At 62.0% G+C, this 14,151-nt stretch overlaps 3 protein-coding genes across 9 annotated transcripts in view; 2 read left to right on the top strand and 1 right to left on the bottom strand.

Annotated features, from left to right (window-relative positions):
• Positions 1-2,833, top strand: part of SPEG (striated muscle enriched protein kinase) — a 38,891-nt gene extending 36,058 nt beyond the window's left edge. For all 6 annotated transcript variants that reach the window (XM_062626376.1, XM_062626375.1, XM_062626374.1 and 3 more), the window contains 4 exons: positions 4-227; positions 693-768; positions 1,026-1,175; positions 1,469-2,833. In XM_062626376.1, coding sequence (XP_062482360.1) covers positions 4-227; positions 693-768; positions 1,026-1,175; positions 1,469-1,676 — 658 coding nt within the window. In that variant the 3' untranslated portion in view covers positions 1,677-2,833. The remainder of the gene's footprint in view (positions 1-3; positions 228-692; positions 769-1,025; positions 1,176-1,468) is intronic.
• Positions 2,834-3,312: 479 nt separating this feature from the next.
• On the top strand, positions 3,313-7,996 carry GMPPA (GDP-mannose pyrophosphorylase A). Of its 2 annotated transcripts, none has more exons than XM_062626371.1 (12): positions 3,313-3,368; positions 3,440-3,537; positions 3,614-3,717; positions 4,103-4,295; positions 4,450-4,509; positions 4,637-4,767; positions 5,532-5,666; positions 5,844-5,941; positions 6,070-6,116; positions 6,214-6,306; positions 6,399-6,567; positions 6,640-7,996. In XM_062626371.1, exons 1-12 carry the CDS (start codon positions 3,326-3,328, stop codon positions 6,738-6,740), a joined length of 1,272 nt encoding a protein of 423 aa, XP_062482355.1. In that variant the 5' UTR covers positions 3,313-3,325; the 3' UTR covers positions 6,741-7,996. The 2 variants fall into 2 exon arrangements, with proteins under 2 accessions (XP_062482355.1, XP_062482354.1); XM_062626370.1 differs by having other exon boundaries at positions 5,517-5,666.
• A 517-nt stretch (positions 7,997-8,513) lies between these two features.
• On the bottom strand, positions 8,514-13,383 carry LOC134167579 (rac GTPase-activating protein 1-like). The gene is made up of 16 exons (XM_062626373.1): positions 13,253-13,383; positions 12,927-13,129; positions 12,706-12,842; positions 12,417-12,495; positions 12,149-12,205; positions 11,468-11,545; positions 11,071-11,191; positions 10,641-10,801; positions 10,282-10,443; positions 10,053-10,148; positions 9,779-9,980; positions 9,601-9,706; positions 9,349-9,481; positions 9,171-9,273; positions 8,951-9,068; positions 8,514-8,869 (listed from the first exon to the last, which is right to left on the bottom strand). The coding sequence occupies exons 1-16, from the start codon at positions 13,347-13,349 to the stop codon at positions 8,821-8,823; spliced, it is 1,902 nt and encodes a 633-aa protein (XP_062482357.1). The 5' UTR covers positions 13,350-13,383; the 3' UTR covers positions 8,514-8,820.
• Positions 13,384-14,151: the final 768 nt, after the last annotated feature.

The raw sequence follows: 14,151 nt of genomic DNA, 5'->3' as shown, positions 1-14,151 counted from the left end.
CAGGTTTCGCTACTCAGAGGATGATGTGGTGAGCTACGTGCTACAGCTGCTGCAGGGCCTCGAGTACCTGCACAGCCGCCGCATCGTGCACCTCGACATCAAGCCAGACAACATCCTCATCTCAGGCATGAATTCGCTCAAAATCATCGATTTTGGCAGTGCCCAGACCTACAACCCCCTCGTGCTACGGCAGCTGGGGCGGCGTGTTGGCACCCTGGAGTACATGTGTGAGTGGGGCACCGGGTGTGGTGCATGGGGAGAGGGATGGGGCAGATATGGGCATGCTGGTGCCCAAGTGTGCCTGTGCACGAGGGTGCTTGGGAATGGGGAGGAGCTGAGGTATCCTTGGGGGAGCAGGAGCTTGTTGCGGTGCTGGGGATGTCTGCTGAGGGTTTCTGAGGGTTGCTGGGCTTGGTGGGAGAGTTTGTGTGCTGGGGGGCAGCTGGGTAATCCTTGCAGGTGCTAGGCTCTGTCAGGGTATTAGGGTGTGAGGGAGGGGTGCAGGGGGGTGCAGTGGTGGGGTGCTGTGGGTGCTGTGGATGCTATGGGTTCTGTGGATACTGGGGATGCTGTGGGTGCTGGAGATACTGTGAGTGCTCTGGGTGCTGAGGATACTGTGGGTTCTGGAGGTGCTGCAGGTGCTGGGGCTGGACCCCTTGGTGCATATGACAGACCTGCTCTTCTACCTGCAGCGCCAGAGGTGGTGAAGGGAGATCCAGTGGGCTCTGCAGCAGATGTCTGGGGTGTTGGTGTCCTCACCTACATCATGTAAGAGAAGGGGCTCGGGGGGGGGGGGGGGGGGGATGAGTACCCTGAGGTGTCATCAGCCCTGCCCAGGGCTCAGTGCCACAGGGAACACCTGGATGATAGTGGGCTGGGGGATGCTATAGCCCTGCAGACCTTTCCCAGCTAGACATGGGGATTGAGATGACCTGGACAGTTGTGGCTGTCCCAAACCAGGGATGGGGAGTCAGGTGCCCTCCCACCACTGCCCCCATCTTGTACCATCCCCTCCATCCTGACAGGCTCAGTGGGCGGTCACCGTTCTTTGAATTGGACCCCATTGAGACAGAGAACCGCATCCTGGCGGGGCGCTTTGATGCCTTCAAGCTGTACCCCAACGTCTCACAGAGTGCTGCCCTCTTCATCCGCAAGGTCCTTGCTGTCCACCCCTGGTAAGTGCCTGGCCCAGCCAGGGAGGACTTGGGCCTCTGGATGGTGCCTGCAACTGGGCCAGGTGGGCAGCTCCCTGCTCCCAGATGGAGCATTATCAATGTCCATCTAGGGTTCATCTGTGCTTCTGGGTGAGGGCTGTGGTCTCCTGAGCCCAGGGCCCTGGGATCCACCCCTGCTCCTGGAGAGGGCTGGGACCCCCTGGGTCTTACAGGGCAGGGTGGTGGCTGGGTTTCGGGGGTGCACTGGCAGCAGGCACCCTGCTACCCCTGACACTGAGCTGCCCCTGCCCCAGGAGCCGTCCCACGGTGAAGGACTGCTTTGTCAACACGTGGCTCCAGGATGCCTACCTGATGAAGCTGCGCCGCCAGACCCTGACCTTCACCACCAACCGCCTCAAGGAGTTCCTGGTGGAGCACCAGCGGCGCCGCAGTGAAGCTGTCACCAAGCACAAGGTCTTACTCCGCTCCTACCAGGGCGGCCAGCCACCGGGGCCACAGTAGCTAGAGCCTCGGCCACGGCCGTGAGGGGCCGAGGAGCCAGAGTAACATTCCAGGGGCCATGGGACAGGGCGGCTGAGGAGGAGCCAGGATGTGCTGGGATGAGCCCATGGACCTCATGCTGCCACCAAGGATGGTGGTGGCCAGCATAATTTTGATGGTGCCGAGTGAAAGGGGAAGTGCTGCCCCAGCCAGCCCGGCAGTGGGGTCTGGCAGAGGGCGGGCAGCGGGAAGCCTTGGTGTGAGGAACAGAGAATGTTGCAGAGGGTTGGAAGAAGGAGATGAGGACAGGAAGGGAAGGGAAGCCCCAGGCAGGAGCAGGAGAGACGCCAGCATGCCAGCCAGCCCTGGCCACACGGGTCCTGCCAGCCGTGTGCCTTAAGCCGCAGCCTGCAGCTGCCCCTGGCCACGGTGTGGGGGTCCCTGTGCTCCCCCCGGTTTGCACGCCAGTGCCCAAGGACTGAGGCTGCTCCAGTGGTTCCTGCAGCGAGGGGCCTGCTCACACCTGCTGCCCTGGATCTCACCAGCCGGCACAGCCCCACTCCTCATGGCTGGGAGCGGGGGCCGCCAGACCCCGCCTCCCACTCCTCCCAGCCCCGGTCCTGGAAGCGGGTTTGTGGCCCCAGGACCGACGCCGGTGCCTTCCCTGGGGCTGTCGGTTGCACCCTGTATTGGGGCAGGGTGTCTGGTTGGCACCCCTCTTTGCAGGGGGACACCACGTGCCATGCACACCCCCTGCGCCTTCTCAGGCCCAGGCTGCTCGTGCTCTGCGTGCCTGGCTCTGGCCCTTGCCCTATGCCCCACCACCAGCCCACCCCCCCAGGCCTCCTCACACATCTCCACCACCAACCCCCACCCCAAACCCCGGTGCCATTGCACAGCCCCGTGCCCCTTCCCCGGCTGGCAGCAGGATGCTCTGGGGTGCCCTGGGCTGGGGACAGGGCAGCGGCTGGGCACCCACCTTCCAGATGCTGCTGTAGCGATAGGGCTTTATTTATTGACTTCCGGGAGAAGGCGCCTGCCCAACCCCATCTCCATCCCCCTCGCCATCGCCATCCCCATCCCTTTCCCTATCCCCATCCCCTTCTCCGGACTTGCCGACGTCTGCGTGGTTTGGAGCAAGCGACGCGCCAGAGCAGCAATAAAGACCCTGAGCAGCCGGTCACGTCTCCGTGCCTCACTTGGGGGGGGGGGGCGGGAGCAGAGCACTCTCGGGAGGACCCTATACCAAAATCCAGGGACGTACAGCCAGGAGGGCATCCAAGTGGCGCCCGGCAGAGTGGGAGGCCGGCTCATGGAGTGAAAATACCGGGTGCAGGAGCGCACGGCGGCGGCACCGGGGCCGGTCTCAGGCCGGGACTCAGCCGGTGCAGGCGAGCGGTACCCGGCTATAAATACACGCTGCCCATATGAGGCCGGGCGGCCGCGGTGGCTGCTCCGGTTACAGACCGGCCGGGTCCCGTACCCCGGGTCCTCCTCCACCGGTCCCCACTTCAGCCTTCGGGGGCCCGCCCCGGTTCTCTCGCCACTGGAGCGCCCCCTGGCGGCCCGGCTCCGGCAAGCACGGCCCGCGGCGCGGTGACGTAGCGAGGGGGAGAGCGCCCGGCGCGCTGACGTGTGGGCAGCCACGTGTGCGGAAGCGGGCGGGCGTGATGCCGCTGAAGGCGGTGATCCTCATCGGGGGCCCGCAGAAAGGTGAGTGCGCGGGGCCCGCGGGGTCCCCCGCCGCCGCCGCCGGGCTCTGCCGAACCCGCTGTGCTCCGCAGGGACCCGGTTCCGGCCGCTGTCCTTCGAGGTGCCCAAGCCGCTCTTCCCGGTGGCCGGCGTGCCCATGGTGCAGCACCACATTGAGGCCTGCGCCAAGGTACGGCGGGGATGGGGGCTGAGGGGAACGGGGGACCGGGGGCACCCGTCCCACCCGTTACCTCTGCCCTCCCCAGGTGCCCGGCATGAAGGAGATCCTGCTGATGGGCTTTTACCAGCCCCACGAAGCCCTCAGCCGCTTTCTGGTGTCGGCACAGCAGGAGTTCAAGATCCCCATCAGGTGGGCAGGAGCCCTTGCACCCCCGGGATACCCGTGGCAGCACACCTGCCTCCCCAGGCTGGCAAATGCCAGCCAGCACCCAGGCACTGGACAGGTGGGCCCTGTCCCCCCCACAGATGGGCATAACTACCACTCTGATATTAGCTCTGCCAAATTTTCTTGCCCTGGCTGGTTCTTGCTGCAAGGATGCCTCCCCAGCCCGGTTCCAAGCCATCTTCCCCTCCTTTGGTCTCCTTCCCCTGTGCCAGCATCCACATGAGCCCCATCACTACATAGCAAGATTATATCCCTCCAGCCGCTGACAGCCCTTCCCTGTCCTGCTGTTGGTTTGTGCCACCAGACACCCACTTCCATAAGCCCTTGCTTTTCCCTGCTTGGCTCGCAGGTATCTCCAGGAGTATGCGGCGCTGGGCACGGGTGGTGGCATCTATCACTTCCGAGACCAGATCCTGTCAGGTGGTGCTGAGGCCTTCTTTGTCCTCAACGCAGACGTGTGCTCAGAGTTCCCCTTGCAGGAGATGCTGGAGTTCCGGCAGCAGCATGGGGACGCGCACAGCTTTGTCATTCTGGGTACCACAGTGAGTGGCAGTGCTGGGGAGCAGTGGAGCTTTGCCATTGGCTTGTCTAGGAGCCAACGGCTCCTGCGGTGGATGGGTGCCTGGGTGAGCTGTGGGTCTCATCTGCTCTGCATGCCTGCTGCTCCGCCACTGCTAACATGTCCTCGCTCTGCAGGCCAACAGGACGCAGGCATTGAATTATGGCTGTATCGTGGCAAATGCAGACACTCAGGAGGTACTGGAGAGCCCTGGGCAGCGGGTGCTGCACTGCCTGCATGGGCATGTTCCCAGTGTGCCACAGAGGAGTGACACCAGGGACGAGGGCTGCACCCTGGGACTCGCGTCTCTTCCCCCATCTGCAGGTCCAGCACTATGTGGAGAAGCCCAGCACGTTTGTCAGTGAGATCATTAACTGCGGCATCTACCTGTTCACACCTGCCGTTTTCCAGCACATTGGCGAGGTCTTCCAGAGAAACCAGCAAGACCTAGTGCTGTGAGTGCCTCTCTGTGCCCCGTGTCCCTCCCACCCCACTGCTTCCCAGGGCTGCAGCAGCACACTCATCCTCCATTCTTTCTCTATCTTCTCTTCTCCTCTGCCATCACTCACTTGTTTCCTGGTCCTGCACCAGCTATCCTTACCGTGAGTAAGTCTCCCTCTGTGTCTGCACCGGCTGCTTTCAAGGCTGGATTGTCCCTGGCAGTACCACATGCTTTCCTCCCTCCTCCAGCCTGCTCTGCAAAGCTGCTTTTGCCTCTGCTCCCCTCCTGGCTAGCTTGAGACTCCCCCTTTCCCTCCCTTGCGTCCCACCCCATCCTCATTCAGCTCTGGACAAGGGGCAGAGCAAGCCTTTCACCTGGGAATGCTCTGCTCCCCCATCCAGCTCCTTGCACCAGACAGATTGTCACCTGACTTCTCTGCCACCACCCAAGCAACAGTCCAGCTGAGCAGGGCTCTGGAGCGGGGGCAGGATCCGTTGCTCAAACACCCGCTTGGGCTGGGTGGGGGCTCTTGCACCATCAACATCTGGCTCAGAGCTTATTTTAGCTGTCAGAGCCTGGTCCCTCTGCTGCTCTAGAGCTCAGTGGGGCTGGACAAGCCTAGCCTGATGGCTGGGGCTGTCCGCACCTCTGGGGAGAAGTACATGGCTAGGTAGGAGGCTAGGATCAGCGAAGCCCTTGAATTTGGGGAGGGTACCTGTTGGGGTCCCTGGCTGAGGCCATGACTGGGTGGGTGTCTAACAGGCCTCTTGCTTGCAGAGAGGAGAGCTCCAATGGCTGGCAGCGTTCAGAAGTGATCCGGCTAGAGCAGGACGTGTTCACAGCACTGGCTGGGAGGGGCAAGCTGTATGTCTACAAAACTGATGGCTTCTGGAGCCAGATCAAGTCAGCTGGGTAAGGGCTGTGGCTAGAGGTGGTGCAGCAGGAGCATCAAGTGATCTGTTTCAGGGATGGGAGAGGAGGGCGACCAGGCAGGGAACTGGGGGTGGGTGCAAGTGCTGAATTTGGACACTCCCCTGTTGTGATTAGTGCTGGAGAGGCAATAACAATCTTATGTTTTCCCTACCCCAGCTCTGCTATTTATGCCAGCCGCCTTTACCTGAACCAGTACAGCAAAAGCCACCCAGAGAGGCTGGCCCAGAACAAACCTGGAGGCCCTATCATCCGAGGTATCTCTCCGACACCCTCCGCCACCTTGGGGGCTGCCTGGGGAGGCAGTGGGACCCATGGGCAGGACCTCCCCTGATCTGAGAGGTGGGTAATCCTGCCTCCCTGATGCAGCTGCCTTGTGTTGCAGGGAACGTGTACATCCACCCAACGGCCTCCATCGACAGCACTGCAGTGGTGAGTGCAGGTCTGGGGGGCCCTGTGGCAGGGCAATGCTCAGGGATGCTGAGGGCTCCATTGTCCTCAACCTCATTACCTCCCTCTGTCCTCACAGCTGGGCCCCAATGTCTCCATTGGGGAGGGGGTGACAGTGGGAGCTGGTGTGCGCGTGCGAGAATCCATAGTCCTGCATGGTGCCTCACTCCATGTAAGTAGGGATTGCCTGAGGGTGCAGGTGTCAATTCCCCTCCCCTTGCAGGGAGGCAGCAGCACCCTTCATCCTCCTCCCCTGTGACCCAGGACCACACCTGTGTCCTCAATACCATCGTGGGCTGGGACAGCACCATTGGGCGTTGGGCACGGGTTGAAGGAACGCCCAGTGACCCCAACCCAAACGATCCCTATGCCAAGATCGACAGTGAGACCCTTTTCCGGGACGGGCGCCTCACACCATCCATCACCATCCTGGGTATGTCCCACCTGCACCCAGCCCCACACAGTGAGGCTTCCCTCGGGCTAACCCCTCACGCTCTATCTGCAGGCTGCAGTGTCACCATCCCTGCTGAGGTTGTTATTCTTAACTCCATCGTCCTTCCTCACAAGGAGCTGAGCCGCAGCTACAAAAACCAGATTATCCTGTGAGTCAGCGGCTTGCTGGGGGGGGGAGGCAGTGCCAGCCCCCCACCCCCTGTCTCCCCCACCGCAAGAGCCTGTGCTGAGGCTTCACCTCCTGGGAGGTTCCCAGCACCCCCAGCGGGGTAGGTACAGGCCAGGAGACCTACAAGTGCCTGACTCCTACTCCAGTCAGACATTAAAGCTGGTGACCATCAGCCTTGCATGCTGCTTCTCTTGCAGCCCAGGGACCAGCAGGGTGGAGGCTTCAGGGACAGCACGTAGCCTACGCACCAGGCTGTGTACCTATGCAGGGAGCCCTGGGCTAAGGCTGGTGAGGAATCGCTGCCTGCAGTGTCTTGGGTCCTAACTTTGGGTGTTTCTCCACCAAAGGGTACTACCAGCACTGTCTTGACACTCCTCATCCTACATCAATTGCTCTCTGCAAGTCCCTGGAAGGACTTTGCCCATCTCTGAGGCTGGGGAGCTTTCAGTCTTCCTGTCCTGTATACGCAGCTCAGCGGGCTGGAGCCAGGCGTAAGGATCCCGATTTCAGCAATGTGATTGCAACAGCCTGAGCTGGGGTCCTGCCTACTTCTGGGAAAACAAGAGCAGCACTAGGCTTGTCCTAAGGGCACTGGCACAGGAGAAGGGCTGGGTTGGCAGGCTGCTGGCCCTGGAGGGAGCTGCAAAAGCACCCCTTCCCCAGCACCACTTCCACCCCCAAGGGCTCAGGATGAGCTGAGAGAGCTGCCAGCCCTGCCCGCTCCCATCAAAGTGAGAGGTGTGCAGGTTCAGGGTGATGGTAGCAGACACCTGCCACCTTGGTGGGCCAACAGTCTCCTCTGCTCCAGTATGGTTACAGCCTGTGGGCCTTGTTGCATGACTCCCCTTGCACCAGCCACAGGGCAGCAGAGCAATCAACTTACATATATGTGCAGAGATCTACTGTCTTGCTGTCTCAACAAACCAGCCTTTCTTGAAGGCACAGTCTGTCAATGGTAACCAGCACTGCCCTTTATACACCTCCCCATCTTTGGCTCTGGTTTTGGAGCTCTGTGCTAAAGCCCTTTACTTCACGGAGGGCCCCCATCACACCTCTTGCCTTCAGCAAGGTACTGCAGTAGAGATTCTTATCCATCCCGTACCACCCCAGCTTGACAGATTTGCAGTAAATCCTTGCTCCCAGCTCTGTGCCTTCCTGTGCCAGTTCTCCTGGGGTCCTGGGCGGAGATTAGCTCTTCCCTGGCTTTAAGCACATTAAATTCGTTCAGTTTTGTCTCTGCCTTGAATGTGCTAATTTTCTTGCCCATTGGTGAACAACAGTGGGCTGTAGGAAACTGAGCCAAAGTACTTGCTTTCAGGATTGTACATGAGTTTTCCATATCCTACATCAGGCCTGGCTTTTAGAGCAAAGGTTTGCCCAAGGCAACTCTCAGCCCTGTTGTGTAATGCTCCTTTTGCCCAAGTGCCCCTTGCAGGGGCTGTCCCTTTGTGCAGTTGTCTGGGGAACAAGCCCTACCTGGGCCCTTGCTCTACTACAGCCTCGTCCAGCTTCCACCTCTTGGAGGGAGAGAGCTGCATCCGAGCCCTGCCTGAGCTTTGCAGCTCCAGCGGTGGAGGGGAGGAAGGAGTTAAAGGGGCCTCAGCTGAGGTGCCAGGAAGTCTGGAAACACTTTAAGGTTGGCCTGCCCTGAGCAGCAGCAGCTCTGATTACTTGAGGCTAAGATATGGGGCCTCCCATATCCTCAGCTCCAGGGCAGGGAGAGGAGGCTCTGACAGCCCTCCTCACCCAGCAAAAGCAGGGATCGGGGGGAGCACTGCTCCCCTTTGCTGTCAGTACGGCTCTCTGCTGTCCAGCCTGGCTCCATCATGCCAGTGGCCCCCAAAACCCTGGCACCAGCAGGGAGGGGTAAACAGCAACTGGAGCCAGGCTTGTTTTGTTGCAAACATTTAATACAAATCATACCCAAAATTTCCCACCACTAGAGGTAGGCAGAGCCAGCCATGCTCTCCCATTCCCACACAGGGAAGCAGGGGCTGCCTGGTCCCGCAGGCTTCACGCCTCCAGTGCCAGCTCCATGCCCCTGGGAGCCTCTGCTGCAGGAGGCTACACGGGAGAAAAGAACTTGCCCACCTTATCTGGGGCCGGCCGTTGCCTGCGTGGGGAGAAATGAGTCAGTGGTGCACAGCAAGCCCTGCACCCCTGCTCCCCAGACACCCATCCCCATAGCACTCACAAGGGCTGAGCTCCCATGCCCACACAGCTCCGCAGGCTGCTGGGGAAGCAGCCGGAGCCCGGGGGGCTCAGCTGGTCTGGCTTGGGCTCCAGGGAGGTGACGGGGTGGAAGAATGGCGCTGCAGGACAAAAGAAGGGGTGGTTATTGCACCTCAGCCCAGATGCAGGCACCCAGCACCCTTCAGCAGCAGCCACAGGGCAGGGAGGGGGCTGCATCTCACCGTGTTCACCCCTTGAAGCTGATGTTGGCACCAAGTTCTCCTGCTCTGTCCCCACGAAGCCTGTCCAGAAGTCGGGTGGCAGCGAGAGGAGCCGGGCCACCACCTGGGTAGAGAGGAATGGAGGATGAGGATAGTGGCAACACCTGGGGTACACCCCACACTTCAGGGCCCCTCTCACCTTGCACTGCCGCGGTGCATCCTCCAGTATGGCAAGTGGTGTGGGGCTGGCCGAGCTGTGTCCCACCAGTGTAGGGCCAAACACCCGGGAAAGATTAAGCACATCCATCTTGCACTCGGGGCTGCGCGACACTCTGTGAGAGGGGACAGAGGTGGGACAGACAGAGCTGCCTGACCAAGGGGCCCCTCAGCCCAGCTTCCCTACTTGGGCGTGGATACAGGGATAGATCCCATGGCAGGATGAGCCACTCACCTGAGCAGATGCAGCATGAGGAAGGCCAGGGTGTCCCTGTTGGCACGGGGCAGCTTGCTCACCACATGGCGCAGAGCTGTGCTACAGGCAGCATCATCTGGGATGTCTGTGGTAGCACCATGGAGCAGTGTTAGCAGAGGAACAGCTCTTTTCCCCCCATCTCAGGACCCCTGCTTACCTGCAGCCTGCAGGAAGGCAGGGTGGAGGCTGAAGGTGACTAGCGGCTCCTTGAGTCCCCGTAGAAAGTCCTTGAGCACCCCGCACACCACGTGGATGTCAGCCACGCTGCTGAGAGCAGGCAGCATGCCCCCAGCTCGCAGCAGCTTCTGCTTCCACTCCCGCACCAGCTGCTCTGTGCCTGGCACACGGTACAGCCCTGTCTGGGGTGCAGGGAGAGGGGCTCAGCCATGTGGGGACCACAACATCACCCCTGCCACCGCACTGGGCCCTACCTCCATCAGGCCTCGTGTCTCCACCTCGGTCACACACTGTACCACCAGCGCTGGCACCAGGGGCGGCGTGGTGGGGGCAAAATCTGCCACCACACCCTGGAGAGGACAACATTGACCTGCTCTGCATCGGCCACCCAGCAACAGCCAGGACAGGCAGAGCCCCGGTATCAACCACGTGGCAGCCCCACAGGGACAGGGCAGCCCCCCAGCACTGCTGTACCCCCCTCACCTCACGGGGCCAAGCATGGTGGCGAGGCCGGGGCACACAAGGGCTGGGGCACTGCTCCTGGCACTTGGGGTGCAGCAGCAGCTGGCACTGGTGGCACTTGATGGCAGCCTTCCCAAAGCGCATGCGGGAGCCGCACACACCGCATGGCTCAGGGCGGATCACCTGGAAAGGGGGATCAGGGTCAGGGCCCCCCCTTCTTGCAGATAACCCAGTACCACTCCTTCATCCCCCCAAACCAGCCCCCACTGCCTCCATCCAGCCCATGTGCAGGCAGAGGTGGGGTGGAGGAAAACTGCTCCCACTGCCTGGCTCCTTTCTCCATAGCAGCCAAGAGAAGGGAGGGAGGCTGGGACACACACCATTTTGGAAGTGAACTGGTGCTGGAGGGGTGGAAGGCCTGGTGGAGGTGAGAGGAAGGGGGCTGGTGCTGGCTGCCCTGTGGAGCTGCTCTCTGTGTGGCTCTCCTGCACTGCAGCATGGCAGCCCGGATCCTCACTGGTGCCCCACACCGTGATTGGTTCTGCAGAGAGAGAATGCAGTGGAGGAGACCCTGAAGATCAAACTGCCCCAACTACCAGCTGAGATGTGGGGAGGTGTCCCACCTCCCAAGGAATCCCTGCAGATCACAGCTGCCCTGGGACAGCTGCATTTGGCATGTCCAGAGGACCCCAGTACCCCCATGGTGGGGACAAGCATCCCCCAGCAGATCCCCTCCCTCCCTTGTGACAGCAGCACCCTGAGGCTGGTTCCATACCACCACCAAGTCCCCTCCTCAGCCCTTCCCATGACCTGCACGTAAGGAGGCACGATGTCCCTGGCGAGACCGGCGGCGTGGCAGCAGAACTGCAGGTGGGAGGCTGCCAGCAGGGTGTGGGACCTCGGAAGCAGGGGGAGCAGGGGGGACAATCGCCTGCAGAGATGAGGGTCAGTGAGAACATGCCCAGATGCAGCCCACAGTGCTCCAGCATCTCCCCATCAGCTCTGCTCCACCTGCTTCCCATCCCCACAGTCCAGCACAGCCAGGGATGCTGCCCCCACTGCGACCACAGTGAAGGGCACAGGCACCCAGAGGAGACAGCTGAGCACCTGCAGACCTGCAAGACTGAAGGTTGCAGCATTGCTTTCTGGCACCAGGGCAGCCCATATACCCCAGCCCTGCCCAGGTCACACTGGCATCCCTACTCACAGCATTGAGGGGTGCCACAGAAGAACGGCGCCGCTTCACCATCACCACAGGGCCAACCTGAGGGGCCAGGGACATACGCTGGGGACAGAGAAGACTGGGTGAAGGGAAGGCAGGCAATCTGCCCGCCCTCCACCCTCCCAAGCCAATTGGTCTGAGTCCCCAAAAAGGTTCTGATCTTCCCATGTTGCCCAGCATTGCCTGTCCCATACCAGGCACCATGGGGAACTAGGCCTCCTGCCTGGGACAGCACCAGCCCTGGGGCTGGGGGAGCCAGGCCAGGGCTGCAATGCAGAGGTGTGAGCAGAGTGAGGTGCAGGATGCCTGCACATGAGAATGAATTATTGAGGAGCTCAGCTGGGCCACAGTGGAAGGTAATGGAGTTTCTATTGATTGCGGGAGGTTTGCTGAGAAACCAGCAAATGCTCCCAGCCCAGCATCAATAAATTAAACCCCCTGCCAGGCTCCTTGTAGTCTCCTGTGCTGGGATGGAGGAGTATCTGGGTGCCCTAACCCCATATGGCCCAGGGCCAGCAACTCAGCCTGGGCCGCATGGGCAGCAGGTCCCACAGGCACAGTGCAAGAGAGCAGAGCAGACCTAGGGGATCCTCACTAATAGAGGGGCACAGTCCCTACCTCAACACCAGTCCCCAGGGCTGCCACATCCTAGCATTTCCCTCCTACCTGCCTCTCCTGGGATTTGCGCTTCAGGGTCCTCACCACTGTCGTCATATCAACATCCTGAAAGGCAGAGGGAAGGCTGGGGCTGGCAGGGCTGTACAGGGCCAGAAAACCATCCAACATCCATCCGTGGCTCCAACAGCCACCTGGGGCAGCCCACCCCTAACCATGGCAATGCAAAGGGGCTGCCCCACTACAGGAGTGGGGCAAACCACCCGCTCACTGCTGGGGAGAAGCCAAACCCCAGGACTTTCAGGGGGTCATTCCTTACCACATCATCCTCAGTACGGTCATAACTGATATCTGAGTGGGACAAGAGGGACTGGCATGATTCATCCACTGCAGATGACCTACGGAGTGAGCTGGTGATCAGCCAGGCCAGGGTAACCCTCACAGTCCCCCAGCAAGCACCTATTCATACAGCCACTCCTGGGAACCCATGGCTGATGCCCCTGCAGAACCCCAGCACCCTAGAGCCCAGCAGACGGGAAGGGGAGAGGAGTACAGCCAAGCCCAGGGATGCCCGAGAGGCTGGGGTAAAGACTACTAGCCCTGCTCACCTCCTGCCCGGTGCCAGGGGGGCCCCGAGGCGCCAGCCAGCCAGGGCACTGAGAACAGAGCACTGCTCCCCGCTCAGCACTTTGTTGCCCCCCGGCTCCCCCATCAGGAACTCGATGACCAGCTGAAGTTTGCGCTCCTGCAAGCAAAAGGGGGCGCTGATGAACAGGCTGGGGTGCCTGCAGCCAGCCCCACGGGGTACCCCTGCGCCCAATCCTCCAACCTGCTTCTCCAGCTCAGCCTCTGCCCGGAACCGCTTCTTCATCTCCACTTCCACCTGGTTGCGGGCGTGCTTGAGCTTCACCTCCAGCGCTGCCCGCTCGGCCTCCACACGAGCCAGCTGCTCGCGGGCCCGACGCCCGTCCTGCTCCAGGCGGCAGCATCTCTGGCGCGTTGCCTCGAAGTGCCGAGCAATCTCGATGTAGTCTAGGGGCAACAAAACGGGTGGCCAGCCGGGATGGGGCGCCAGCCCTCAGCTTTCCCAGCCCTCACTCGCAGCAGAGCCAGAGGTCCCGAAACGTCTAAGGCCGAGAGGCTACACGCACCCACCTTCCTCTACGCTACCGCTGAGCTCCAGCAACGGCAGCACCCTCTCCAGCCGGGCAAGGAGCCGGGCCAAGAGCCACCCGCAACGCTGCAGCAGCATCCCGCCGCCCTGGGACTGGGAGAGAGACCCGCAGCCAGGCAGAACAGCCCCCGCTTCGGGGGGAATCCTCCCAGAGCTCTGACCCCCACACTCGCCGCCGGGATCCGCTGTGTGGTCGCGGGTAAGGCGCAAGCTCCGAGAGTAAGGGGCCCTCCTGGCCTGCCTATGTGGGCCGGGGGCCGGGGGCCGGGGTGGAGCCCGTCCCTGCCCCGCCTCCATCCGCCACTGGGGCCCGAACCTCCGCCCCGACGGCTCAAGGTGTAGGGGTGCTTTTGCAGGAGCCCTGGGCGCGATGTGCCCCGGGGTACGGGGTGGCAGTGCTGGCTGCAGGCAAAATGGGGGCGCTGGGTTGGGTCGCTTTTGGGGGTGGGTTGCTCTGGTACCTGGGTAGGGATACCTGAAGAGAGCACTTGAGGGATGCAAGCGCTACAGGTGAGGGGTGCTCTAGGGGTGCAGGGAGCATCGGGCGCGGGACGCGCTGGGGCGGGCAGAGGTGCGGGAGGGGGCTGGCTCCCGGCGCCGCTTCACGAGAGCCGGAGGAGCCGGTGTCCTTGTCCTCTGTCCCCCGCCGCTGTGCCCCGCAGACAGAGCGGCTGCGTGTGGCGGTGGGGACCGCCAGCACTGGGGCTCCCGGCCGGACCGTGTCCTGCAGATGGAGCCACCTCCCTGCCTCAACGCCCTGGCCCTGCCCGGCACTGCCAGGGGGCTCCGCACCCCGCCATTCCCGGCCCAGGGGCTCCCAGCGCAGTCCCCAGCTCCTGCTGGCTCCGCGTTCTGGCGGGGGCTCCAGGCGGGGTTGCGG

Source organism: Pezoporus occidentalis, unplaced genomic scaffold (assembly GCF_034315485.1).
Source record: "Pezoporus occidentalis ecotype Australia unplaced genomic scaffold, CSIRO_AGI_Poc_V1 ctg291, whole genome shotgun sequence".
Classification (NCBI taxonomy): domain Eukaryota; kingdom Metazoa; phylum Chordata; class Aves; order Psittaciformes; family Psittacidae; genus Pezoporus; species Pezoporus occidentalis.
The sequence above is the reverse complement of the archived record's forward strand: the minus strand, read 5'-3'. Positions and strand labels throughout refer to the sequence as shown.

Coding starts and splice junctions, on each gene's coding strand:
- GMPPA (XM_062626370.1), top strand. CDS start 3,326: ATGCCGCTGAAGGCGGTGATCCTCATCGGGGGCCCGCAGAAAG. Junction 5,942..6,069: donor TGGAGGCCCTATCATCCGAG/GTATCTCTCCGA, acceptor CTTGTGTTGCAG/GGAACGTGTACATCCACCCA. Junction 6,117..6,213: donor CCATCGACAGCACTGCAGTG/GTGAGTGCAGGT, acceptor CTGTCCTCACAG/CTGGGCCCCAATGTCTCCAT.
- LOC134167579 (XM_062626373.1), bottom strand. CDS start 13,349: ATGCTGCTGCAGCGTTGCGGGTGGCTCTTGGCCCGGCTCCTTGCCCGG. Junction 9,274..9,348: donor ATGCACCGCGGCAGTGCAAG/GTGAGAGGGGCC, acceptor CTCTCTACCCAG/GTGGTGGCCCGGCTCCTCTC. Junction 9,069..9,170: donor AGCTTCAAGGGGTGAACACG/GTGAGATGCAGC, acceptor TTTGTCCTGCAG/CGCCATTCTTCCACCCCGTC.